Source organism: Pyrgilauda ruficollis, unplaced genomic scaffold (genome assembly GCF_017590135.1).
Source record: "Pyrgilauda ruficollis isolate IOZ18807 unplaced genomic scaffold, ASM1759013v1 scaffold18, whole genome shotgun sequence".
Taxonomy (NCBI): Eukaryota; Metazoa; Chordata; class Aves; order Passeriformes; family Passeridae; genus Pyrgilauda; species Pyrgilauda ruficollis.
The window spans coordinates 2,106,379-2,133,443 of record NW_024516984.1 but is presented as its reverse complement, the minus strand read 5'-3'; the positions used below and the strand labels follow the sequence as shown (position 1 = coordinate 2,133,443).

Sequence of the window (27,065 nt, the reverse complement as noted above, 5' to 3'; positions counted from 1 at the left end):
GTTAGTCTTCTCTGAAAAAAACCCAAACCTGTGGCTTCCCCAGCTGATGTAGAAAGTGGGAAGTCAGCTGAGATTGGTGTGAGTTAAACTGAAAATTAAACATGTTTTTATGCAGGGATACAGCACCTATCCACAGTTTTAATAGTATCTAGAGTGATTCAACCTGCTTTAAACTGTTTTCATCAGCTAAGCTGCTGAATGCAAGACTGTATGTTAAGAGCCTTGCTAATAAAAAGTTTATTTAGTTTATATATTGTGTGCATCTCCTTCCTGTAAGCAGTGTGAACAAAAGCATTAAATGTTACAAAAAAACCACATTCCAGACAAACCCTCAAACTGTTACACACAAAAAAATGTAACAAGATCTGAAGTTTCTGCTTAGATTTATTTTTGTGAAGAGCATAACTTTGTCAAAAAGGTGCGTATACTTGCAGACCATGAGTGTGTGGCAGATGAAAGAAACCTTAGATACCTTCTCTGATTTACTGAAACTCCCAAAGAAAAGCAGCACCAAACAAGCTCTCCCATAAACTGAATGGTTGAAACCAGAGCACAAGCTGCACAGTGAAAACAGAGCACGCAGCAAAATTTCTGAACTGCAGGATGCAAAGTTGATTGCCCTTGCTTATGCTCATACCCTTTGCCTTACCTGTAGAAATGCCTCAACCCATGAGCCTTCCATCCTTCTCTTTTCTGATTCTGCGATTCTCCCATCCTGCTGGGGAGTGTGTGAGTGGCTGCGTGGGACTTAGCTGCCTACTGGGGTTAGCCTACAACAGTATGTTCTATACCATAAAGGAAACACCAGGTGAAGTTAATGCACTAGCTCCAGGGATAAGGCAGATATTGATGTAATTTATTGGAAATTGAAATTTATTGGATCATGTAATTATGTCCCTTTCCCTCTACCTCAGAAACTTCCAGTAACAGACCAAACCAGTAAGCAAACAAGTATATTTTGTCTAATGTACTGAGGTGAAAATCATGACAAAAATAAGTTAAAATGGAAGGAAGACTTCAGAATAATGAATAGGACTTGTTACACGAATTTGGTGTTACAATTAAAGCCATGGTTAAGGGGTTTATATGTTTAAGCTTTTTAACGCAAGCCTAACTTCGTACTGATATAGCAGAAGCTCAGGTGTACTAATGTGTAGGCTTTTCATCAACTGGACAGCAGCTGAAACTGGATTACAAACCAAATTATATCACCTACTTGGCACCCTCAAGTTGGAATCCTAGAATATTCTGAGCTGAAAGGGACCCACAACTCTTAAATACTAAATTTTTTAAATAAGTATCAAAGCTGGTAAATTCAGCTGTCTGGGAAACTGGATTTGAAGAGCCCTAAATCATAAAACATGAACAAGAGTGCTCTCAGCTATGCCACCAGGGTTGTTTGAGCCCCTAGCAGACTGCAGTCTGAGCAGCAAAGGACTTAGTCGTTGTTGTGGAAGGCCCCTATACATTGCATGTATTGTCCTTTCACCTCAGAAATTCTCCAGCTGTTTTTTTACAACTGTAAACACAACCTTTCTGAAGAATCTTGTCCATTGATACACTGCTATCCAAACTATTCGCTTGAATTGAGTAACAACAATCCAAAACCTCAGCAGTCTACAAGAGCTGTTGGACCAGTAGGTCTTCAGCCAGAAAACCTGGAAATTCTCACAGTGATAGCAGAAAAACTCACCTGAGGATAGAACAGTCAGTACATCCCCTTCAGAAAGAATTTCAACTGCTTAAGAATTGCTTAAGTCTTTTCAAAGGTGTTTGGTGGATAAGATTTGACGTGCCCTGAAGCAAACACTCTCACGGCTTTTGTGGAGCTCAGAAGTATTGGGTTGCACTTTGTGTATCACTCTGGACACTGCTGACCAGCAAGAAGATGCCAAGACAGACCCAAGAAAACACTGGCTTTGGAAGGCCAAGTTTTTTTTCTGCGTGTTGCAACCATGATGACTTCAGCACATCTGCTATCTTCACATGCACAGATCCCACAATGCTGTTCCTCACATCTGATACACAACGGAGCCCCTTCAAAGGGTGCAGCTCATGTTGATTGTATGCTCAGAGCTCTTGGCAGAGGGAGTGACTCTGTACCAATTCAATTACATCAACCGGATTACTTCCTCACATGAGGAAGGAGATCCTCCCCCTTGAAACAGGATGCAATGGAGCTATTGTCCATCTCTATCTGTGTGTGAGACAGACTTCATACACCTGAGCAGGAAGTCTGGAAAGTTTCTCACTGTACTTCCAGCGTAATCTCACTAATTGCAATTCTCAGATCATTAAGATGCGCTCTCCTAATCCACAAGCTATGAATTGTTTCATAGCTTTCTCAGTCAATCGAACTATTTTGAAGGCCGTATTTTTACACAGTGATTGCAAAAAGTAAAGGTATAAAAGAAAGAAATGGGTCATATAATTTCAAATTCCAAATTCCGGTGTCACAGCTCTTTAAGACTTTGTCTGGCTTGGAAGTAGGTTTTAACAAATGAATATTCAATCACACTAATTTAAAGGTGTAAATGAAAATATGTTTAAGCAAGAGAAAAATAAGCTGGTTTTTTCAGTTCCAAGATATTCTGTACCAGTAATATGCTCTATAAAATGAACCACAGAGAAGTGGTTCATTATGAATCATATAACGATCATATCTTATCAACCCTATCATATCATGATCAAACACCAGTTGAATCTCAGCCTCAACAGATTTTCAATTCTTAAGATACCTTTGAAATTACCTAATTAACAAAGGCTTTCTGAAAAAAAGAAAAAATGGCCTGATGGCAACTTTCTTTTTTTCCCAAAACAGTACTGATAACCAAACATTAGAAATAGTCTAAAATGAAATCCTAAGTATCTATAGTATTTTACTGAGCATTACTCTGAAGTGAATAATGGGAAGGTCTTGACAATGGTGCAATCTGTAAGTACCAAGCAGTGAAAGGAACTTTTCTCTTTTTTTAATAAAAGCAAGACTTAGAAAACATGTCTTACAATAAGAGATATTCAAATGGTCATATATAGGAACATCATATACACTGTAATCAGGAAACTTAAGGAACAGAAAGCAGGTTTTGCCAGAGAAACACTGTAAATCCAGATCACAATTTATCTTCTTCTTTTCACATTAGGATCATACCTGCAACAAAAAAATAAAATCTGTCACAATTAAGTAAAATAATGATATTCAAAGTTTATACAGATATACAAGGTGATGCAAACAGCTTTATTACATATTCATAATAAGGGAATCGCCAGTATTCAGTCCTTTCCCCGACTACACTCCTGTAATTAACTATAGTTACTACTATTTGAATGAAAGATGCATAAGATAGAAGAACCTCTGTAATAACTTAAGATAACTGTTAATGAAATTTTCAGATTTCGTAACTACTTACAACCTTTAAATCTGATGCATGACCAAGCTTTCCAAGCCTTTAATGTCCCAACACTAAGCTCTTTACTGGAAAAGGACACTACAAGAATCAAGAGGAGGGAGGGAAAAGGGGTGCTGTATGTTTATGCTGATGTACATTTGACCACAACTCATTCAGACACAACCTTTCTGCTGCTTCCTACTCCTACATAAAGCAGATCCTTGCCCTACCTTGCCCTTTATACAACTTCTGATTGACTGTTAGAAATTTAGACCTACTTTCTGGATATACTAAATAGTTACCTGATTTACTGCAATATGCTTATAGTTTGACTCGACATCTTGAGTTTGACACATCTTGACATCTACTTGCTATCCCTTGGCCTTCTCCATTTGTGCTTCATCTCCCAAACTCCTGTCATTTCTTTGAAATTCTGATGTGTTTTGTATTCATGCATGACTAACTTACAGACATAACTGAATGATCAGGCAGTTTTACTTCCACTAAAGTAATTCATCAAAACTTTATGCTAAGACAGAAAAATGTGACAACTTGTGAGCCAAATTACATCACCACATATCTAGAAAGGTATTAGAAGTCACTGTTGTTGCTATACAATTCAGCCTTCAACAATTAAATGTATACCCTTTGAAAAAAATGCTCCATTATTAACTGTTAATGAACAAAGCAAGTTGATAATGCAGTAAGATTTTCTGAATGGTCCTAACATGTATTGATATACAAAATCATATTTGTTTGACAGTGATTCAGAAAAAAAAAATCCTTCTTCACCATATACATTTTTCTACTCAAATGCACAACTTTTGGTGTTCCTCAAATTCATGAGAGGTGAGAAGTCAAACACTGGTCACTTGTTTCTTCACATAAAAAACATAGAAAGTAATGAAGTTTTTGCTAAACAAAATGAGACCCTATTAACTCTCAAAACAGTTATTTGATTTTACTGTTATAGCATTGTAACATGTTCTTTCCAATGCTTAAATGTCTTCTGGACAGCAAATTCTATGGAAGATTCTATGGACTGGATATGGGTTCTATGGGCAGGGGAGGAGTGGGGAGATAAAGCAGATAGGAGTAGGAGATGATCCATGATGGAAATTCGCATCAATACAACGGCAGCTTCAACCCTGTCTGTGACTGGCTAGAGAGATGCTGACAGTCATGAACATCTTTTCATGTTTTCTCCTCCAACTCACCTCCTCTTATTTTCCACGTTAAATGAAGCCTGAATAGGTTGGCTTTTTTCCCAGAGAAACTGATGAACCACTTTGACTACATTCTATATATGAGAATACATGAAATTTTGTAAAGAATAGTCAAAGTAATCTTTTCCAAAATCAAAATTTGTAAAAAAAAAAAGATGTGATGCAAAAATACACATTTTTCTAAGCACAAACATAAAACTCTTACCTAAAGAGATCATCAGCAAGTGATTCTTCTCTTGCATGTCTGTTCTGTTCCTGAGAAAGTTTATTTAATATTTGACTGTTAAGGGTAATTCCAATTAACCATTTAGAAAAACAGTATTTCTGCACTAACAGAATTTTTCCCAAAGAAGTAAGTTCTCTCTAAGTATTCTGTTTAGTGCATATCCACATTAGATGAGTTATTTCACTACCCAAATTTGGCTACTGCTACCAAGTAATGAAATGGCATAGTTTGTGAAAAGTGTCAGTTTTGGTCAGAAGTTTGGAAGTTTGCATATAAGGGGAATTTTAATTAGCATTATCTATATTCAGGGATTAAAAAATGAGATAAGAAGTGCTGATGCAACTGCACCGCAATCAGGCTCAGGAAATAATGTGACTCATCAGCAAGTATTTGTAAGGAAACAATCGGAAAATGAAAGTGCTAAACAACTGCCATAATAAGTGATTTTTTTTAGGACTTCTATATCTAAAGAAGTGCACAAAAGAAAAAATACTAAATTTATTCTTACTACATCTCTTCAGTACACCCCAACAGTTTTACTCATGCATTTTCTGTTCTATTCAAGAGTAGAATATCAACTGTACTGCAAAACTATTTGAACACAGTTAGCCATATAGAAATTCTTTCTAGCTCCCTGTCACATTTTTACAAGTCACAAGTTTACGTAGCGCTTATTTTACTCATCAAAAGATTGCTCTCATTTAGGTTACTGATTTACTTTCTACAAGTATTTCTGATTACATGAGTGTTGCATGCAAAATGAATTTAAATAACCAGAAAAAGATGAGTGTTACCACTGACCTCTGACATTCAGTAATTTTACTACTGTACATGCTCCCATGAGCATGTGTGGACGACTAACGAGCTGAGGTTTTATTTAAAAAATAAACTCCTGAAGTATCCCAGTAATGATCACAGGTTGGTATGACCACTTACATTAGTCAAGTTTTTATTTTATCATGTTTAAAAACTAATTTCTTACCTCTATTTCTTGCCTTAACCAGTCTTCTAGCTCTGAATTCTTTTTAGCATGGTGAGCAATCAAATCTGATCCTCCAATAATGTGTGGAAGTTGTCCTGCCCCAGGGTAAGCTACCTGTTGGACAATAAATTCTTACAACTACAAGGCAAGCATATTGCAAATAAAATATCTATTTTAACAAATTCAGAAAGTCTATTCAGACATCACAGAAGAAAGTCAGGCAGTCTTTCTTTGATTAATATTCAAAGATCATATTTAAAAGTCACTGAAGTTAAAAAAGCATTTACAGAAAGCTACCAAAAGAAACAAACAAAAATACATCTGGTAAGTTAAATGTAATAAATAAATTTCATAGTGCATTAAGTGGAGACTGAAATATCAATAAAAATCCGTTTCTATTTTACTCTCAGACTGCATAAGCTTCTGTTACAAAATGGTGGATAAGAAACTATTATCAGAAAATTAAAACATTATCTAAAAATGAGAGCAAACTCCCAGGAAGCAGTATTATGTAATCACATTCGATACATAGAATTTTACTGAAATGCCTTTCTAGGATCTCATACCCCATGATTTTTCTTTTTATTTTATTTTTAATATAAGCTGAAGTGGTACTTTTACACTTAACACTAAGAATCATTTTGCAATTGTCTTCAGGACCCAAGCAAGCAATCGTTTTACTTTTGTATGATACAGATTTAGTTCTATTTAGAAATCCAAGATTTATTAGTTAAAATGGAAGACTCTGAGTCACTCTATGGTGTATATATAGGTCTTTGGAGAAGTGGTATTGCTAGCTTTTGGATGTACAACCTGCAGTTATGGTAGCTATCACTTAACAACTTATTCCAAGTAACAGCTTGGAATAAAGAGTGTGTAAGTATCTAAATAATCTAGCACAAGGTAAGTCTTTGTGAACTAGTACTTCTTCAGTCAATTAACAAAATACTGTTTACAGCATAATATGGTATTTAAATTGTTTCTTTCTTTAGTTATTATCAATTTATAAAACAATCTTTAGTAACATATTTCTACAGTCTGAAGGCAACACATTTTAGTATTTTTCAATAGTGCCATCTTGTGACCATTCAAAAAACACACTAACCTTTTTGAACATTTTGAAATTTTTCTTTCCCCCATAGCTGGTATTTCCAGAGAGACGACTGTTCTGTCTTGGATGGCTGACAACCAGTGATCTGAACTCCGTCAACAGAAGCCTGCTAGGAAGATTGCTGGAGTCATCTTGCAGTTTGCTGTGGTTCTTATGTGGGATGAAAAAGGAAGAAGCATTCAAGTACAGAACAGACACACAGCATGTCTAACAGCACAAACTGTAGAGAAATTATCCTGAGCAGATCTAAGTAAAAGTTGGAATTACAAAACAGTGAGGGAAAGCAGCAGCAGTGCTACAAGCTAAGATGATGTATGAACTTCTCAGTCTCCTAATATACCATGAATAGAGTAAATTTGTTTTGCTTGTGTTTAAATACATATTTAAATGCTGCATGGCAGACAAAGTTGAACATTTTCAGCTCAATTCTAGCCTACAGATAATTCTAGCCTACAAATTTAGGGCTGTAAGCTGAATTTGATTAATATATCAAATTTTTCTTGTCCATGAGCATGCTCATATGCCAGCAAGTTTGCATCCACACTTTGCTGCCTAGGGCTATATCTATGTGGATTCCAAAGGAATCTGGGAGCAGGACAAGCTCATAAGTAACATTAAACTATGTTCAAGGACAGTGCCAGCTCAGATGCAGAACAGCTGTTTTATTGTAAAACATACCCAGAAGTCCTTTAATCTGAGCTGACCCTGCACTTTGGTATAACTGCTGAGCATTCCCTCTTCTTGGTTTTTTTTTTTGTATGTAGATGAAATGGTATTATTCCTTGCTGACTGGCTACACTCTATCTCTTCAGAATTCTTTTATTTCAGTTTCATTCAGCCCAGTCTCCTTTTCCTCTGCCTCCCTGCCACCCCAAGCAACTCTCCTCTCCTTCCTTCCTTCATCTCACCTACAAAAAAACTAGCACACTATCTACTGTTAATCACTGTACATGACATCTATTTTCCCAATGCTCCATCTCTTCCCTTTTAGTTGTGATCTTACAGCAGACAAGATTACATCCCTGGCAGGTCTTTAAGTAGTAATCTAAGAAAATCATCAGTACAAGTATTAACCATATTGAGGAGTTAATACAATTACACGTAGTTTCAGTCACCTTTAAGTATCCACCCAAATGCCATTACAGAAGCACAGAGGTGAACTACTTTTTTTCCACAGTCTACAAGCTGGACTGCACTATTCAAATTTACATATGATTATGTTAAGGAGTACAACCCTCCAAACCTCCTTTACCCTGAAACAGCATCCAAAAATACTATGTTATTAAGAGCAAAAATTTGATGTGTTTTTGTAAAGCTTCTTAAAGTTTGCTGTTCAAACTTACAATTAGCTGGCTCCTTACCAAGACTGGAGACTCTTGCTTGATATTACTTTTCATTTCTGAAGTTAGAACTGATCCAAGATCCTCTTCTTTCTATTTGATTAAAAATTATTTTAAATATAAAACTGAAATGAAATGGAAATTTAATTACACAGAATTGTTTTCTGCTCTTTATGGTAGAATAAATATATTCAAATCAATATAAGTTTTTAGACAGGAAATAAACTGCCCTGTACTTTAATATTTTTATGATTTTATGCACACTGTAACAATTGTTGGAGATTTTCCTCTATTAAAACATCACTACTATTTGTTCACTTGTGGTTTTTTCCTTCTTCCTTACACACTAGGAAGTTTTGTCCATCTGTATAATCTTCAAAGTTCTGGCAGGCTCTGGAAAACTGTAAAAGCTTGTTATATTCAAGAGTAGCATTTTCAATTTGATACTTGAAGTGTACATGTGCACAGACAGGACATTTCATTACCAGGACAAGAAAGTGTTCTGCAGGTTGATTATGTCCTATAGTTTAAAACTAGATTTGCATTACATAAATTATTTTCAGTGGTTCATAAAATACCAAATCAGCTTTATGCAACTTGAAGGTTTTGAGTCAATTACTCACATTCTTTGTCTTGCCAGATACACAAGGTGCATCTATACTTAGAGAAAATAGTTATCAAATTTGCCTGGGGAGCTTTATCATGAAATCTCCTTCCTAGTCCATTTACATTAATAAAGTAGGTCATTATTAAACTATGAAAAGACTTCTTTTCAGCAGAAATCTTTAAGTGCATATTTATCTGCTAAAGTACCAGTTTAGTTGCCCATAAGATTATTTTTCTCCTTCAGAATCCTGACAAGAAGTTAGACTAGAAAAACTTTCCAAGCACCAAGCAACAAATTCAATAGACTATTCCAAGCACCAGTTTTAGTCTGTCAGTATGCTCAGACCTAATAAAAAGTACCGACTGTCTGATAGTATAAAAATCAAGAAACAAAATTCTCTAAATTATAGAACTTGTCTTTTAAAGTTTGCCTGGTAGTAACACACACAAGAAAAGAGCATTACAATGAAGTTCAAGTTCACACTTTGCTAGAAGCTCCAGTAAAGCATCAATAAGGTGTCAAGCTGGTCTGACCTAAGGATGCATAAACCATTACAAATTCTTATGTGGTCCAAGGAATCTTGCAAATTCCAGTTAATCATGCATTCAAACTTTTAAGAATTTAAACACTGCCTACTCTGTAAATGGACTGGACAGTAAGCACTAAAATATATATTCCAAATAAATTAAAAAAACCCTTCTTCTCTTATTCTTATTGTACTGTTAATACTCTAGACCTCTCAACATTGTCTTCCTTTACAAACCTGCTTTTTTTTCAACAAAGTGACCACTGTTAACTCAAGGTGTATTGTTTTCTTCATATGTCTTAGAAAATTTCCTTAGTGTCAAAAACAAAAACAGAAAAATAATCAAAAAAACACAAGCTGTGTTCGGTTTTGCTGTTGTTTTAGTTTGTTTTGGTTTAAAATTTCTCATACAGGAATTTTAATAATCTTTCACACAATATCAGAAGACTCAAAAAGATGTTGGACACTACTGTGGTATTCAACAGAAGAGATCAGCTATAAGTTTCTTCAGAAAATTAATTACAAAAATATAATTGAATACTATCTTAGTATAAATAACAATATTGCCATTAACACAGCAACAAACATTATAAGAATTTTTTCTTGGACCAGGGATATATTCTCCTATTCTACGTACAGTATATAAAGTAAAAAAAAAAGAGGAAAAGTTCAGAATACAAGCAGCTTTCAATAAACAAAGAAAAAAATGCCCAGAGAATAAAAAAACATTTAGGTGGGTGTAAATGCAATGTTCACATGCAAAAGATGAATTATTCTGAACTAAAAATTCATGTATGAGATTTAAGCAAACAAATTTTACAGAGCTACTTTCTGCATGTAGGCAACCTCCTCCCTCAAGGAGCTGTAATTGCATCCTTCCCACAAAATTGCAAATTTCAAGATTAGGCACCTGAGAAGAACATAAAACTTACCAATACTTTATTCTCCTCTTGCTGATTTACATTTACTTCTGGAATCCTGCTTCCTTTGGCTTCCAAACATTGTTTTTTCCGTTTACTTCTTTGAGCTTCCTGGTCATGATCTACCATTTGATCTTCCCAGTCTATGTCTCCACTTCCAAACACAATTTCTAGTGCTTCTGTATCTTTAGATAAATCATCTAATTCCTTTCTCTTTTTTGGTGCATGATTTTCACTAGAAGTGGTTTTAGTGTCTGTTCTATCACTTGTTAGTTTGACACTTTCCCTCACAGGCTTTATACCCATGTCTTCTGCAAAATTTGGGTTTGGCTCAAGGATGTTATTTTTCTTTTGATTCTGTTTTGCTTCACTGTTGCAGATCAATGAAGTTGTGGAATCAGTGCACTTGGGAAGAGGTGATGACCTTTCCTCCAATTTTGCTATTTTAGGTACAGATGTTTCTTCTTCTTCAGCTCTTTCCCTTAGTCAGAAATAAATTACAAAAGAAAGACATTACAAAAGCATTTTTGAGTATGATTACCTGTACCCACAACATAACAGCTTCTGGGGTTTTAGGGACTGCATTGTGAAATTTAAAGTGCCCTTAAGGAAAAACTTTCCATTCTAGGAATTTGATCTAAAAACTACCTTTTTAAGCATGTGTCAGATTTAAAGTACATTGCTTGAGTTAAAATTTTCCAGAAACACCATGAACATATCAGTAAGGGAAGTAATGTCAAGAACATTTCAACGTACCTTTTTCTAGAAACCTGAAAGTAATTCATAATTGAGTTCGACTGGTGACGTGAAGCACTCTCACGAGGTTTGCCAGCTTCTAGAATTTTAGACGGTGAGACAGGCTGACTTCTTTGACTGAGCCCAGATGTTCTGTTCCCTCTAGGTATCGATGCTCCTGCATTTACACTGCTACTTGTGCCACTGTTTTTCTTTCCAGTTGTATCCTGGAAAGCCATTTTCCTTTGTCTATGCACCTGGGAAGTATTCTCTATCTCCATGCTAGATTAGAGAGGAAAGAAATACTAAATGACACACAGGAGGTTACCAGAGATACAGTTTTTAAAAAAGCTATACCTCTACTTTGAATAAACTTGTATAAACAATGTGCTAAAAACAAACTGTGAAACCTGCTATGATCAATAATTTTTATAATTGTGAAATGCCTTGAAAATTTTTAACAGTTCAGACAGTCAAGACAGATATGCAGTATCTACAAATACATTTGAATGTCATCTAAATCCTATGGGATGCTTTCTGTAATCTAGTACTCAAAAGCAGAAATTATCTCACTGCAGACAAGTGACAGCAATTTAGTGCATGGCATTTCTTGTCATTGTGATATTTTTTTGAAAAATCTCCTTGCCCAGAATTTTCTCCTGGGAAGCTGAGAGGCCTCAGCTTCTCCTGTGTTTTGCTGCTTTAGAATGTGGTTTGGAGATCGTTTATCCAACATGTATATTGTTTTTACTTAATGGCCAATCATGGCCAGCTGTGTTGGACTCTGAGGAGTCAGTCACGAGTTTTCATTATCATTCTTTTTAGCCTTCTGTCTGTATCCTTTCTCTATTATTTAATATCATTTAGTATAGCATTCTTTAATATAATATAATATCATAAAATAGTAAATTAGCCTTCTAAGAACATGGAGTCAGACTCCTTCCTTTCCACCATCATCGAAGACCCCAGAAACTACCACAATTTCTAACTCTGTGTATCTTTCCCCATGGCAATGATACAGTTCCTTTGCCATAAAAGACTGCTTTATTTGCAAGTATTAGCTTAGAAATTTCCATGAATACTTTACCATGTCTGCTCTTCTGTATCAGGTATGTATAAGGTGCTGCTATCTGCAGCAGTTGGCATGATGGTTTCATCCACAGCCGGACTCTGGGAAATGGCTCGGCCTACGACAGCTGATGCAGAACTTGCAGCTACAGCTGCAGGACCAACACAAGAGAAGAATTAGAAGGTTAATATCAAATCTGTGTTCCTTTGCATGTGCTACTGCACATTACTATCTCATCACATGAGATCTTTGTAAAATGATCTTAAAGCAATTTTCATTAAAAAATAAGCAGATTTATTAATTAAAAAAACCCTGACAGAAACAGTTATAAAGGACCATATTCTGGAATACAGATTTAGTTAAATAATCTACTGATTAAGTAATGAAATTCTGCTCAAATAAAAATGGAGCATAATGAGAAATCATATACCAGTATGTACATAATGTACTTAAAAATCATGTGGTATATATTTTATGCAAAAATTAAAATAATATAATACAATATATAGATCATGTAAAACTGTCAGAGCACAAAATTCCCTATATTTACTCCTGTATGATGATCTCTTGTATCTGGGATACAGGTTTTTCCAATTTTAAACACTGCTCCCCTTTAAAGTCTGATATACAGTCTGTTTACACAATTTCAGACAACTTAACTTTTCTCCAGTTGAACTGTTCAGACTGGAAACAAGAATCAGCACCTCTGCCAGTACTGCATATATGTCTTTATTCAAAATACATTTTCAAGTAAGTCATGTTCCTGCATGTAAAGACAAACTCAGGGTTTTTTTTCTTCGATTTTTAAAATAATGGTAGGATATTCTACCTGATACAACATTTTATAGAACAAAACATAAACATACACATAATTCTATAAAACCTAATTCTGAAAATTTCATAGCAACAAAATATAGAATAATATGAAGAGGTATGAAAAGAGACAAACAAAACCTCTTTCTGTCTCTCAAAGACTTTTGTCATTACCACATTAGCAAATACAAGTTTCAAGTCAAGACTTGGAACTACTCCCAAACTACTACTTCAGCAAATGTGGTGATCATGTCTCATTGTCTCAACTTATGGAAAGATTATTTTAAGTTTTGAATTGAGCAGGAGGTGTCTGTACTTTCCTAAAGCAAATTCTGTTTAGAGCAAAGGGCAAAAAAAGAAAAAAATGCAAGCCTGAACAAATTATTTCCATTCTTATTCTCTTGATTTCTGAAATTCATCTTTAACTTCCTGATTACTCCAGTCTTTTATGAAAAGACAGAACAGCATGGAATTCAAACTACCACATACATATGAATTCAGTGGTCACCAAAAATATGAACTTCAGATGTTTTTAAAGTATCTTTCTTTTCAAGGTGACTGTTCTATGTGTCTGCCTTTTAGGCTAGTTTTAGATCCACTTTTTTATTTACATCTAAGAATCATATTTTCATTGCAATTTACAGCAAGACCATTAAAAACCAATTACCTCTTTGGAGTTGTATACATTTTTCATAAAATATCACTCTTTTTAAATGGTTTTGCAAAACAGAACAACTTGAACATCATAACTGATACTCCTACACAAAAAGAAATACTGCCTCTTTGAGGCTGTTAACTTATTACTACCCTTCCAATTACCTTTGGAAGCAGGCTGCTTTTGAGGGTTGCAGTATTTTTCTGTAGACATGAAAATAACTGCCAATCCAATTTCTGCCTCTGGAATAGCCCTAAGATTCTTGCTGTTAATACATAAATTAAAAAAAAAAAAAAAAAAAAGGGGTCTTTCTTTTTTTTTTTTTTTTGTTAAAAAAAAAAATAAAAAAAAAAAAAAAAAAAAAAAAGCTTTTCAGTACAGATTCAAAGACAAACAGGCAAATGACCACAAGTATGGCAAAGTACAAAATGTTCCATTCCTCCTCCAAAAAAAAAAAATCAGCCTCCAAAAAACACTACTGTTTTTCCCAATACAGTAAGTCAGCACAATTACCCTTCACTAGAGCCATGTCCCATATGTACAAACTCCCATGTTTCCTGCTGCTGTAGCTACTGTCTAGCTCCAGTAATCTGGCCCATATATCTCTACTTTCCTAATTTTTGGGCATTTAACCAATTATGCTCTACCTCTGATTCAAAAATGTGTGAAAAGAGACTTGAAAGATCTGACCACTTCTTAAAAGTCAGGCACTCTTCCCCCTCAAATCTTCTGTACTACAGTCAAGAGGAGAGATTGAGTACTGTCTTCTCTACCTAGCAGGAAAATTTAGGGGAACTAGGTTTATGTGTTAGGATTGGGATTTTGTTTCACCGTTTTAATAAAATGGCATAATGATAATACTAACATAATATATGCAGTTTGACTCCTCAAACAAAACCTACCACCAAAACAAAAAATAATTTTCATTAAACAAAAGCTGTTCTTCAAAAACTCTGTATACAAATAATTAAATAACAGTGAACCACATGACCTCAAGGTGCCATCTCACCTTCTTTTGATGAAATACATATAATCAATGAAATATCATGAATTATCTATTTTGAATTCTTAGAATATATTAATTTTAACTTCTTTTAAATAGTAGAAGAGAAACTACTTGCTGTCTGTCATTTTAAAGCAACTTCATTATGATGAGTTTTTCTAGAACTGAGTTCTACAGGAAAATAATGAAAAGAGAAGAAAACAGGAATCCCATCAAATCCTCACGGAACTGCCAAGTTCTTTCTGCTTCAAGAAGTTTTAGTTACTCTGCCAAATACTTAGAACAATGTAAAAATGCCCTCTTTATAAGCAGCCTCCTGCTTAAATATATATGTAAACACCATGACCAAGTCTCTGTAGAAGTTCTGAAGTTACCCTACCGCTGTACAAGAGAACAATGCTGCACCTTTCCAAGTCAGTCAGAATGGAATCAGTCCAGTTTGTCACAGAGTCAGATCCTGAGAGCTGAGAGTTTGCCAAACCCACATCAACTACACAGACTGCAGGAGAAAGTAGTAAAGGCATTTCTTTTCTTCCTTCTGTCATCAACTTTACTTCCCCTCCTCCAAGAACAACTGCTGGACCCAGTTTCTTGTGCTAAAGAGAGAATGCAAAAAAAACCCAACTCAGAATGCAGTCAGTTCAGAGGTATCAGAATACAGAACTATCAGTGTAGTGCTTCTCATTGATGCACTACTGCAGATGAAATATGTTCTGCTCCTCCTCTACATTTTATCTTGCTTAGGCCACTGTACCATAGGATAAATACACAGAAATCCTTCTTTCCTGATGAACCCAGAATGAGTGTGATTTCAGAGTGAACAAGTCTGTACTTAGCTACCCCTGCAATATTTCTGCAATGTAAAGCCTGATTACCTGCTTGGCAGTTAGAAATACAAAAGTTTTTCCACTGAATATTTTTTTCCTTTCATGATGCTCAGATAAATCCAAGCTTTCGCTGCCAATGGAAGGCTCATCAACTGGAGGATAAAAGCTGCAAGAACAGAAAATGAAAGTTACAAAATTCAGCTTCCCAAATCAGTACTGACTCACAGTCCTTTCTGTTTAAGAGTAAAGTTCTGAAGTTAAAATCCTGCATTTCTCTGCTAAAACTACTTACATAAATAATTTTTGAGAGATTGTTAAGAAGAAACAGAGTCCCCAATTTCTCATCATCAAAGATAAGACCAAGACTTTCTACTTCAGTAACTAAGAAAACACTTTAGGAATGCATTCACCCAAGTTGCTGTACACATATCCACATTCTTACTAACAACACTGACAAATGAGCCTGCAACTTCATCCTGCATTTACTCGAGATAATAGTAAAACTCCATACAAAATTAATCATCTTGCTTCCTCAACCCTCCACGTGTGGACAGTCACCCCTCATTCTCTTCCACTGTGTCAAATTATGTGGCACCACACTCAAAAACAGCCTACAACGTGACAGCAGACAAGTACACTTTCCTTGCTAGTGGGATACAGAACTGAAGGGATTCACTCTGCAGATTCTCTATTATTTTGTCCAATACAAGGAAAGTGAGCAGGAGTTTAGCTAGGAAATGTATCAGGCAAAAATAAAATTCTACCCTGAAGCCCTAAATTTCATCACAGCCTGCAACCTCAGCTCCAGTTAATGACGGCCTGCCCAGAGCCATGTCCTAACTCGCTCTGGAGTTAGGAAATGCATCTAACTAATAATTTCAAGATACTTAGAAGATTTTTGAGCCACATATTCACTGCTACAGCAGTACTGACAAAGCAAGGTGAAAGCATATGTCAGAAAGAATGGAAACAATAAGTTAATTTTAACCAAACTATACCCCACCTGTCCCCAAATAGCTGTTTGGCAGATTCTAAGGAAGACATATATGAAATGCTGAAATATTGATATTTCAGAAAAAAATCAACCATTTGTAAACAGAAAAACATCCCTCAAACACAAAAAATAAACATATATTTAAAGCTGAACACAAAAATAAGCACATAAATTTTCTACTTCATCCAAATATGCAATTCAATTATGATAGGCTAAAATGTGTTATGAATAGGCTATATAGTTACAGGTGCTTTTAAATAATCTTCATTCTTACGTGTTCTTCACAATCAATTCTTCAACCTTTATGTACACAATGAAAATTAGGCAACCGAAATCCACCAGATTTTGAAAGGTGAGTATTTGATGTATTTCAGTAGCCTGTTCAAATCTGTTTACAGAAATATTATTGCATTGAAATTGAACAGATATGACAAAGCCTACTAATTTCAAGCAGAAGAAGGGCAATTCAGACTTTAGTTACTATGCCAGAAGATTTCTGATAGCGGATTCTCTAGAGACAGTCAGTAACCTAAGATAAATACAAGGGACAAAGTCATCTTTAAAGATGAAAGGACAAGTCAAAATGGAAAAACAACAGTTTTCACTACTTTGAAACTGGACTATAGTTCTTTATAAATATATTTTTAAATCTCCATTTTTTAATTCCAGCATACAACTTTAAATTATGATTGTCTCCAAAAAAAACCCCAAAAAAACAACCTTTGGTTTTCCTTATAATCTCTTACCCAATGATGATCTAAGCTCAATAGGCAAAAGTCTTTTGTAGTCAGGATTCTAAAGTGCTCCTCATATATGGCCTCATAAGCTTTTAACAGTAACACCATTATCTAGAAAAGATCCTCAACAACCTTGAATCTCTCAATACATAGATTTTGATTCTCGGCGAGTTTCTGTTAAAAATTTTGTTACTATTCTTCTTTTTCAAAGCCCTGCACTATTGACACTGGCCTGCAGTCATAAAACACGTTATTTCTTTCAGGATTGCACTCATGCAGCCATTTATGAAATCTTCACTTATTGTTCTTCCTTGCATAGGTTGTTAGAGAGTACCAGAGCACTAGGGTAATACCGTAAAAAAACTCAAGTAGTCTCACATTCTTATGGGAACTGCAGGTTTGCCATTACATGAAGTGTAACTGTAAACAAAAAGACACTTTAATTATTTTTTTCTTTTTAACTTTAAGATAATATTTCCCTAGGCTTTTTGGGAGGGACCAGCTCTACAGCAATAGTAAAGATTTAATTAACAGTGTCACCCAGTATTGCCATCTCAATATACTTTTCCTGTTTCACACCCAAACCAGTATTGCTCCAAGCTGTCTGATGTCTTCTGGCTATACCAGCTCAGGTGAGCTCCAGCTACAATGCACAATATAGAGACTCCCAGTCAAAGTAACAAGTATTTTTGGAAGTTTTATGAAAATAGTTGCTAAGTAAATTTTCAGCATCTTCCCCTTCCCGCAAACTACTTCTCAAAAACATGACCTATTTAAAATACAGCAATTATTTTAAACATAGATCTGTGTATTAAATCAACAGTTTCATTTAGCTTGATGCAGAACTCTCTTTGAAAGCTACATAATGTGTATATTGCTAGTGTCACCACCTTTTAGCCAGTTCAGGTCCTCTCAGCATCTTAAAAGTTAGCAAAAATATTTCAGAAAGGTAAACATATCCATCTACATTTTTCAGGGAGCACTTAAGCCACTTATACCGTCACTTCTGTATTAAATGGACACACATCCTGGTTGTAAGACAAAGACTTACAACACTGTACTTGTTCCTGCAACAGACAGGAACAGCAGCATTACCACCAGGTAATATTCCACCAAACAAATTTCAAGTTGTACAACCAATCACTAGATTTTGATGCCTTGTATGACCTGTACTACAAAAGAAAACAAAAACTCTCACAGGAAAGTATTTCAGAAAGTACTAAATAGTTTGTTCATTTTTCTTATATCCTCAGAAAACAATGCAGAAGTTTAAGTAGAAGGGAAAGTTACAATTAATTCAGATTCTTTCTTCTGGAACTGAAGAACAAACGAGTTTTAAGCCACTCACAGATGACTAATTTGGCATATTACACAAACCCTGCTAATGTAAAGCAGCATCTAGAAACTAAGGAGTATTTCCTACCAATTGCTCCAGATTGGCATCTGCATTTTTGTAACAAGGCAGCATCATGTTCTGTGAAATATATTTTACCACATATCAAGCACAGCTTTTTGTGAATCCTCTTGTTCTGTTTCTATTTCCATGTGTGCATCAGAAGCTGATTAGCATCCACCCAGCCTCAGTCTTCAAACTATTCTACCAACTGCTACTACCACACCTACTAAAGAAAATAAATTGCCATTTCCTAAAATACATGCATATTTATGTCCATATAAATGTATATACATAGTGGGAATTTCTTACCTGTATAAACCATGTGTTCATACAATAAAAAACCAACAACCACAACCCCCAAACAAAACACAAATGTCTCCTTTTTCAAGGTAAAATGAGTAGCAATATGGGCTCAGATGAAATTGTCACATACAATATTGTGACTATTTTACATTTTCTTACATCAAGAAAATAAACAGAAGAGCTATTCTGCAGTATTTATTGACTCCAAATTAAGAATTCCCTTTTGAAGTTAATTTAACCATGAAAACAATGAATATTTTATTCTCATTTAGTAAAAGCTAATGCACATTAGTCTCACTTCATCTCTCAATAGATAATTAAAAACCTCTTCTATTTCAGAGAATTCAATGGTGAGGCTAACTCTGTTCTGACCAAAGTTTACAGTAAACTCAGTAACTAACAGCACACAGGAAAAATATCTCTATGTAATGAAATAAAGTTGATATAATTTCTTTTATAAAAGTGTAATTTGTTTATTTTTATGTATCAATTCCCAGGAGCGTTTGAAGCAATATTTAAATACCAATAAACAAGTTCCTTTTCAGAGACAGCAACATCTCTAAGCATAGAGTCAATTCCAGAGCTCTACTTTTATAACTGTAGAGATAAGAACAGCAAAATTGCTGGAATATTAAAATGTTAATCATATTAAGCATTCCTTTACAAATAAAATTACTATGAATTGTGTATTATGTCAAAAACCATCAGATAAATGTGTAGTTATCTGATAATCTAACTCCCATAAACTTCATTCTGCAACACAGTAAACATGATGATTTGGCAACTTACCTTTCATGATTTGGCAACTGTTGCCTGGACTGAATAGCTCTGATTAATTCAGAAAAAAACTCCGGTTTTATAATTGGTCGAGCACAAATCAAAGCACATATAGTCTGAAAAACCAGAAAATACAAATTTACTGCACAGAAAAAGTTCAAATAGAATATGGTTCAACTGACATTAACTTTTTAAGATCTAAGATATGGAAAGTATCAAACAAATAAAACAATACTGATTTGTGCTTCGAGGATTGTTTTGCTTCTAACAGCCTAGCTTTTAACTGGTGCCTTGATTAAAGCTACAAAAATGTAGAAGACAACTGATGAAAATTACTAAGTCTTCAAAACTGGCTTTTTTTGTTTCCTTTCCCTTCAACCTCATGTTGACATACACATCTAAACTTGGAAAAAGAAGAGTTGACTACAGTTTTGTAGAGAAAAATTTTGAACAGGTCTAGAATTTAATTAGCAGTCATGGGAAAACTGCAAAGCAATGCTATCAACAGGCAAAAGCTCAACATACCTTAACAGTAACTTTTACTGATACCATTACAAGGTGGGTACATTCTTTTGTCCATTCATTCACTACAAGGCCTCCAAGCTGCTGGATGGCTTGATTTAAAGCATCTTTCTGTGCTACATCTAAACACGAGGAGCAGACAACCAAAGGTTCATATTCCACTCTGCAAAGAGCAAGTAAGAGAATTGCTTAAGTTAATTCAGCCAATCATTATGATGAACAGAGCTGACTTAAGTATTGCATTTTGTATCTATCTTGTGGAAATCTGAAGGAAAAAAAATAAAGGACCCATACTCTAATCTAGATCAAAGTAAAATCTTCCTGCTCTAAAATTTCCTGAAGGAACAAAATAATATTTATTCAGAAAAATTAATGACAATTTGACCTGATGTCTGAAACATTTCTATGGACTTGTGGCCCTTTTACAGACATCACACAGAATTAGTGCCTCAAGAATAGTGCAAGGCCTGGGAATATCAAAAGAAATTTGAGTGTGTGCCTCCAAAAGCTAAAGTATGTTCAATAGGACAGATCAATACTTAGAAATACAAGTGTCATAAAATGCAATTTCAAGTAAGTTTCCTAGCATTTCCATTATCCTTCACCATAAGCCTTTATATATATTTTAGATCTTCCATATCAAATTATATTATTTCATATTTAGATTATTTAAATTTCTTTCTACTTTGTAGACTTTCTAATACAACAGCCATGATGTAACTGGTCTCATGGTATGATTCCTGTATCGTGTTTCAGGTATGTTTATCTAAAATATTAAAAAAAAAAATTAAGTATAGAAATTGGAGGAGAATGCCAAGTTTTTTCTAACAATAAATAATAGCAGCAGCATTGATAAAACTGAGTAAAATTTTAAGGCACAAAGCTACCTTCTGGTTACTTTAACATTGATTTTAATGGTCATTAGACTTTTTCTATTTATCTGCTATTTCATTTCTAGAAGTGCTTCCTATAAATAAACAGCACTACCATGTTAAATTTGGAAAAAAAATATCAAGCTGGGTTCACATCCCCCAGCAATGTCAGTTCTTTTCTCATTACATTATGAACAACTAACAAAGGCTCCAACAAACTCTAAACCTGTCTCCCTTCTTCTCATTTGGTGTAGGATTTTGTTCTTTGCCTAAAAGAGCCTGAAAATACTCACTGTACATGACATATTATCTTCTAAAATGCCAATGTTTTCCTATCTACAATTTTAATCTCCTAGTGACAAAATAAATTATGTAAAAATATAATGGAAAATATTTCAGAAGCAGGTGTGGAACACAGCCAAAATACTACTTACCTCCTTTGCTGTCTAAAAATTAATCATTGCTGTACCACTTGCAAAGTTGCATGATGTGCTAAAATACTCTTCTAGAAATTAATTTTTAACTTGGTATTTTATAATCAAAACACTTACCTAAACTTGCTCTCAAAGACTCCAAAGTTGATTCTGTCACCTGACTGCAAAGACACTGAAGCACCATTGAGTTTTGATCCATTAACAAAAGTGCCATACTTGGATGTATCTCTTACTGTTAATATAGGTACTGAGAGACACTGACTCTGAAAATAAACATAAATAAGCCATTATAGTTTATCAGAATGAAACAGCTTTATCAGAAACAAGTTACTATCATTGTGAATCAAAGCAATGGATAAATAAGAAGCAGCCCACAAAATACCATCTTAAATAAAGGCTTTGGACAATGAGGCTTGCTATAAGTAATTATTTGTCTTCTGTTTTTCACTGTAGAGGAATAAGAGAAAATATACATGTTTTTAGCTTTAGAACTTCTGTGCTTCTTACACTTAGTCTTTCACTTCATCTTTCTGGAGACTGTGCGTGGCAGTCATTCATTGGCCTGAGCTAGTGCAATTTAGCAAGGCTCTGAGATTTATTACATTTTTACCTACCACTCAGTTCTATCCTGGGCATTGAATAGCAAGTAAAAGCCTAAGGTCACCTGAGGGCACTTGCTAATGCTTCCTTCCATGAGGAATGCTAGTCTTCCCCGAACTGCAGGACATGGAGACACCAGCATCTCTTGAGAAGAGGTTAGATACTGTCAGATTTACAAAGTGGCTCACAAGCCAATGACAACAATGACAGCTTGTTTTTATGAAATTCTGCCATGCAGTTATATGCTGCTACACAGAATGGAAAAGGTGTGAAGGGACCACTGGAGGTGATCTAATTCAACCTGCCTGTTGAAGCAGGTTTCCTTACAGAAACCTGCTTGGGATTGTCTCCAGGCTCCTTTGGAGTATCCAGAGATAGTGACTCCATAACCTCTCTGGGCACTCTGTTCCAGTGCTGAGTCATTCTCACAGTAAAGTTCTTACTCATGTTCAGGTGGAACTTTGTGTGTTCCAGTTTCTGTCATGGTCTCTTGTCCTACTGTTTGACACACCAAGAAGAGCCTGGCTCCATCCCCTTGACACCCTCCCAGCTACTGACAGACACCAATGAGGTCCCTTCTCAGCTGTCTCTTCTCAAGGCTGAACAGGCCCAGATCCTTCAGCCTTTCCCCACAACTGAGGTGCTCCTGTCCCCTCATTATCTTCACAGTCCTCCGCTGGACTCAGTATTTGCAGTATTAAAGGGACAAATATACTTTACATGTTTTATTTTAAACACTACATAAGGTTACATAAACTAAATTTTTGCTGACTGCTTCAAAACATTCATAACTGTCACAACACTTAGTAAATTGCTGATTGCTAATTCTCCTTGGTACATTTTTCTTTTCCGTGCCCTAAGCAAATACATCATTAATGATGTGAAATGAAACAGACACTAAGTCTGCAGTAAAACAACTGAAGCACTTCCCAGAACTGAAAATTTGTCTGTGTAATGAAACCTAACTGCATCATTTTCCTACCATGATTGTTTTAATACAAATTCCTAGTGAATCTTCACTCTGGATAAAAGGAAGCTACTAAAATTATGTCACAAAATTCCCCAACGAAAGCAAACAAACCCAAGGGAGGAAAAAAAATTCAAGATGAAAAAAAAAAAAAAAAAAAAAAAAGACAGGCGATCAATGGTTCTACTCCAAGCATAGAACTGGTGAGAGCAAAATGAGAGTATGCATGGTCATGGCAGCCTGAATTATCCCCACAGTGCACTGATAATGCAGTAAAATGGTGGCTACTTACAGGGCTTGTTTCAGGCCGACTTACAGTCAGAACTGCGTGACTTCGACTGATAGACTGATCGTCCTGAAGGAGAATTGTGCAGTTTCTGCGTCCAACAACATATTCTACACCGCTTAGAAGCCGATATGGTTCTCCTGGAAATAACCAAGGGACAGAAAAATACCAATTTAGAAAAAAACACCAAAATACCTGAAGTGCATGGGAGAGAAACTGAGAAGTTTGTAGTACCTGTAAATCTCAGCTTTGCCATGCATCACTTATGCTCAGAGCAGGATGCCAACAAAGCCAAGGTTGTGGGTTTTATCCCCATGTGTGCCATTCACTTAAGAAATGGACTCAATGATCCTTCCAGCTTAGAATATTCTGTGACTCTGAATTCTGTGATTCTGATTAGAATTATCCATTTAGCTTACAGACAAAACCTCTTTCTTTCTTTCTTGCTCCCTTGCTCTGTCCATTACAAAAGGATACATTTTACGATAAACAAATCAGTTTCAAAAGTGGCAGTACAATTTTTTCAAGGACAATATATTTTTACCAATACCTTCTCTTGAAGAGTAACATCTAGAAGAAAAAAAAAAACCCCACAATGTAAGATTGGTTTTCTAAAACACCTTTATAAGGGTAGGTAATTTTTTGAGATTATATTGTTTATTCACATAATTAAGAGGCTGAGAGGATAATGTCCTCCTAACGAATGTAAGGAGATCTTCACGTAAATCAAATTAGTACTTAGTAAGTTCAGCCTCTGACCAATGCTAATGCTTTAGCTTATGCTTTGTACCTGCCACCTGGACCCCATGGTGGCTTCCCAGTGAATGGCTTGACTCTCTCCCAAAGGTGTGCTACCACTGGTCAACAGAAACAAAAATGTTTCTTGATGAAAATGAATACATAAAGATGGATTCCAGTTATCAAGCATGGCAAATAACCTCCTAACCCTGACCTGTGCAGAAATGATCATTCTGAACAGAATGAAGAGTGTTTTGGTCCACTCAAGAGCTTTCCAGGCAGTAAGAGGTAGATCAGCTCTTAGGTGCTGTATCAGGGTATAAATTAGGATATATATTAGGTGTGTACCAGGATATAAATCAAACATCCAAAATCTCCTCCCAGTGAACCAGGAAATAGAGCAGATGCAGTTGTGTTAAGTCTGTTCCTTACAAGCACTTAGGAAGAAATACATGTATTATATGATACCTATTATTAAAGCTCCTATAGACAAGAAAACAAAGAAAAGTATAGAGGCAATCTAGTTTCAAAGTTCAACACTTGGTCGTTACACATCGTTTCTGAGGTTGCTGCCTCAGAGTTCAACTCTCCGGGTATTTCAAAGCAGGACTCTGTAACCTGCAGCACCATAAGACAACCAACACAGGATGGAAAAGAAGCCCTAATAGGTTTAACAGGAGCTGTGGCGGGCAGTGCTCCAGGAAAATATGGAGGCTTCGCCGTGGACGAACGACCAGGACTTAGGTCACTATCGGCCCGAGGCAGCGCGGACACGCACGCCCGGCTGGAGCCGGCCCTACGGCAGCCCGGCACTCCCGGGGAGCCGCGCGGGGCGGGGAGGGGCCCGCGGTGCCCGGGCCCAGCCCGCCGGAGCCACGGAGCCCTCGGACGTTCCCTCACCTTTTCCCGAGGCGGGCACCAGTTTCCACATCCTGGAGCTCCGCCCGGCAGCCCCCGGCGACCCGGACAAGGCCGGGCAGGGGAGAGAAAATCCCGGGATCTTCCACCACCACCACCACGATCCCGCGCGCCTGGCCGGAATAAGGGGCGGGACGCGACCGAGAGCGCCACCTACCGGCCTCGCGCGACCTCGGCAGCGGTGGGCCGGCGCGCCTGCGCGGGCCGGGCCCGGGGCCGCCGCGCGGATCTCGCCTGTGCCCGTGTCGCAGCCGGTCCCCTTCGCCCCGGGTCAGCGTGGATGGGGGCTGGCATCTCACAGGAGCCACCTCTGTGGCCTCCCCCCCACCCCCGCTAACAAAAGCCAGGCCAAACTCCTTTTTTGTTTCCCTTTTTTTTTTTTTTTTTTTTTTTTTTTTTTTCTGGTGGTTTATTTCTTGGGGTTCTTTGTTTGTTTTTGCAGTTTTGTTTTGTTTTTCTGTCCAGTGATTACAGATGCCTTGAGACTCAGTGTGGTTGAATTAACTGCTTATAATGGCATTTTACTATGCAAGTCTTAGAGCATCTCTCTAACAAACTCTTACCAAATATTTTCCATGTGCTGCTTTAATGATAAATGTGGCAACTACTGCCCAGAAGTGTGGCACTGTTGCTTCAATGCAACTATATGCACTCTGTGTCTCCTTTTTTTTTTTTTTTTTTTTTTTTTTGGTAGTTTATTTCTTGGGGTTCTTTGTTTATTTTTGGAGTTTTGTTTTGTTTTTCTGTCCAGTGATTACAGATGCCTTGAGATTCAGTGTGGTTGAATTAACTGCTTGTAATGGTATTTTACTATGCAATTCTTAGAGCAACCCTCTAACAAACTCTTACCAAATATTTTCCATGTGCTGCTTTAATGATAAATGTGGCAACTACTGCCCAGAAGTGTGGCACTGTTGCTTCAATGCCTGCCAGACTGTGTGTTGAACTTAGGAAAATGTTACCTACTCTAGAGCTTGCTGTGCCGACAGAGCATCAATTTATTTTTTTTTTCCTAAATGCTGAACATGTGGAGAAAATGGCTGTTTTGCCATTTTTATACAGGGCAATGATGACTAAGCTGTAGGATTTAAATTCTGCTTCCTCTGAACTCCCACAGTGGTGTGTAACCAGTTTGCCTGGAATTCTTAACTCAAAAGTTGATAGCACAGACCCACTGATAGATCTGTTGTCTTTCATGCCAAGTTTTGTAACTGCGTAGATTCATTAAACTATATCAAAACCTGAAGCTTTATTAAATCTGTAGGTTCTTACAGCTACCATGCTACTCCTCCAACCCCTTACCCTTCCTTATGAGTAGGTACGACTCTGCAGGTTTCTGTGGTTACCAAGATGTAACAAATGGGTGGGTATCAGTGATTACTTTTTCCATCAGTCAGTCTCTGTGCTCAGCACAGATAAATCAAGCATTCTCCAACTCCCACAGCTGGAACTGAGGGCACCGGGGCAGTGGCTGTGGCCGAGAAGGTGCCCCTGTGTTGTTCCAAAATAGGTTCTTTCATCTGGTGTGCAAGAGGCAATCCACATTTGTTTTATTTACAGTTCTGTGCAGAAAGGCGTGTTGGGTGACAAATCCACAAGGCCAGCACAAGGACACCAAAACTTTTCGCTATTTAAACATTTTAGCAAAAAAGGACATTCATGTTCATTGGCTACCAGTTACCTAGTTCTCTTACTAATTAGCATTCTATCTTCTATTGGTTTGTGATTCTCTCACTTCTCCTGCTGTTTAGACCATATACTCGGTGTTTCTCCTCTGTTGGGTGAGTGGGCAATCTCCCCCATCAGAAATACCCAGTCAGAGCTGACTTCAGCGATGTTGCAGACTTGTCTTTATTAGTTTTTGTTTATTATGGCGATTTTGCCAAATGCCCTTGTAGCCCATAAATTCTGAATTCTTTGTGTCCACTGTCAGTAGTACATCCCTCTTCCCAAGTTTTGTTAATCTTTTTCTAGGTCTGAGATCACTGAAACATGTCAAGCCCTAAGCCTTATCAAGGCAATTCCACCAACAAATTATTTGCCTTTCACCTGGACAACGCTTAGAGCTTGTTTGCTCCTTTCGTGTTGATTA

At 36.4% G+C, this 27,065-nt stretch overlaps 1 protein-coding gene across 1 annotated transcript; it reads right to left on the bottom strand.

Annotated features, from left to right (window-relative positions):
• Window positions 1–419: 419 nt before the first annotated feature.
• Window positions 420–25,081, bottom strand: NBN (nibrin). The gene is made up of 16 exons (XM_041464514.1): window positions 24,956–25,081; window positions 23,324–23,457; window positions 21,582–21,727; window positions 20,162–20,321; window positions 19,649–19,752; window positions 15,478–15,595; window positions 15,008–15,198; window positions 13,764–13,864; window positions 12,150–12,282; window positions 11,084–11,344; window positions 10,340–10,808; window positions 8,296–8,367; window positions 6,929–7,084; window positions 5,824–5,937; window positions 4,821–4,870; window positions 420–3,151 (listed from the first exon to the last, which is right to left on the bottom strand). The coding sequence occupies exons 1-16, from the start codon at window positions 24,984–24,986 to the stop codon at window positions 3,121–3,123; spliced, it is 2,271 nt and encodes a 756-aa protein (XP_041320448.1). The 5' UTR covers window positions 24,987–25,081; the 3' UTR covers window positions 420–3,120.
• Between the last annotated feature and the right edge of the window lie 1,984 nt (window positions 25,082–27,065).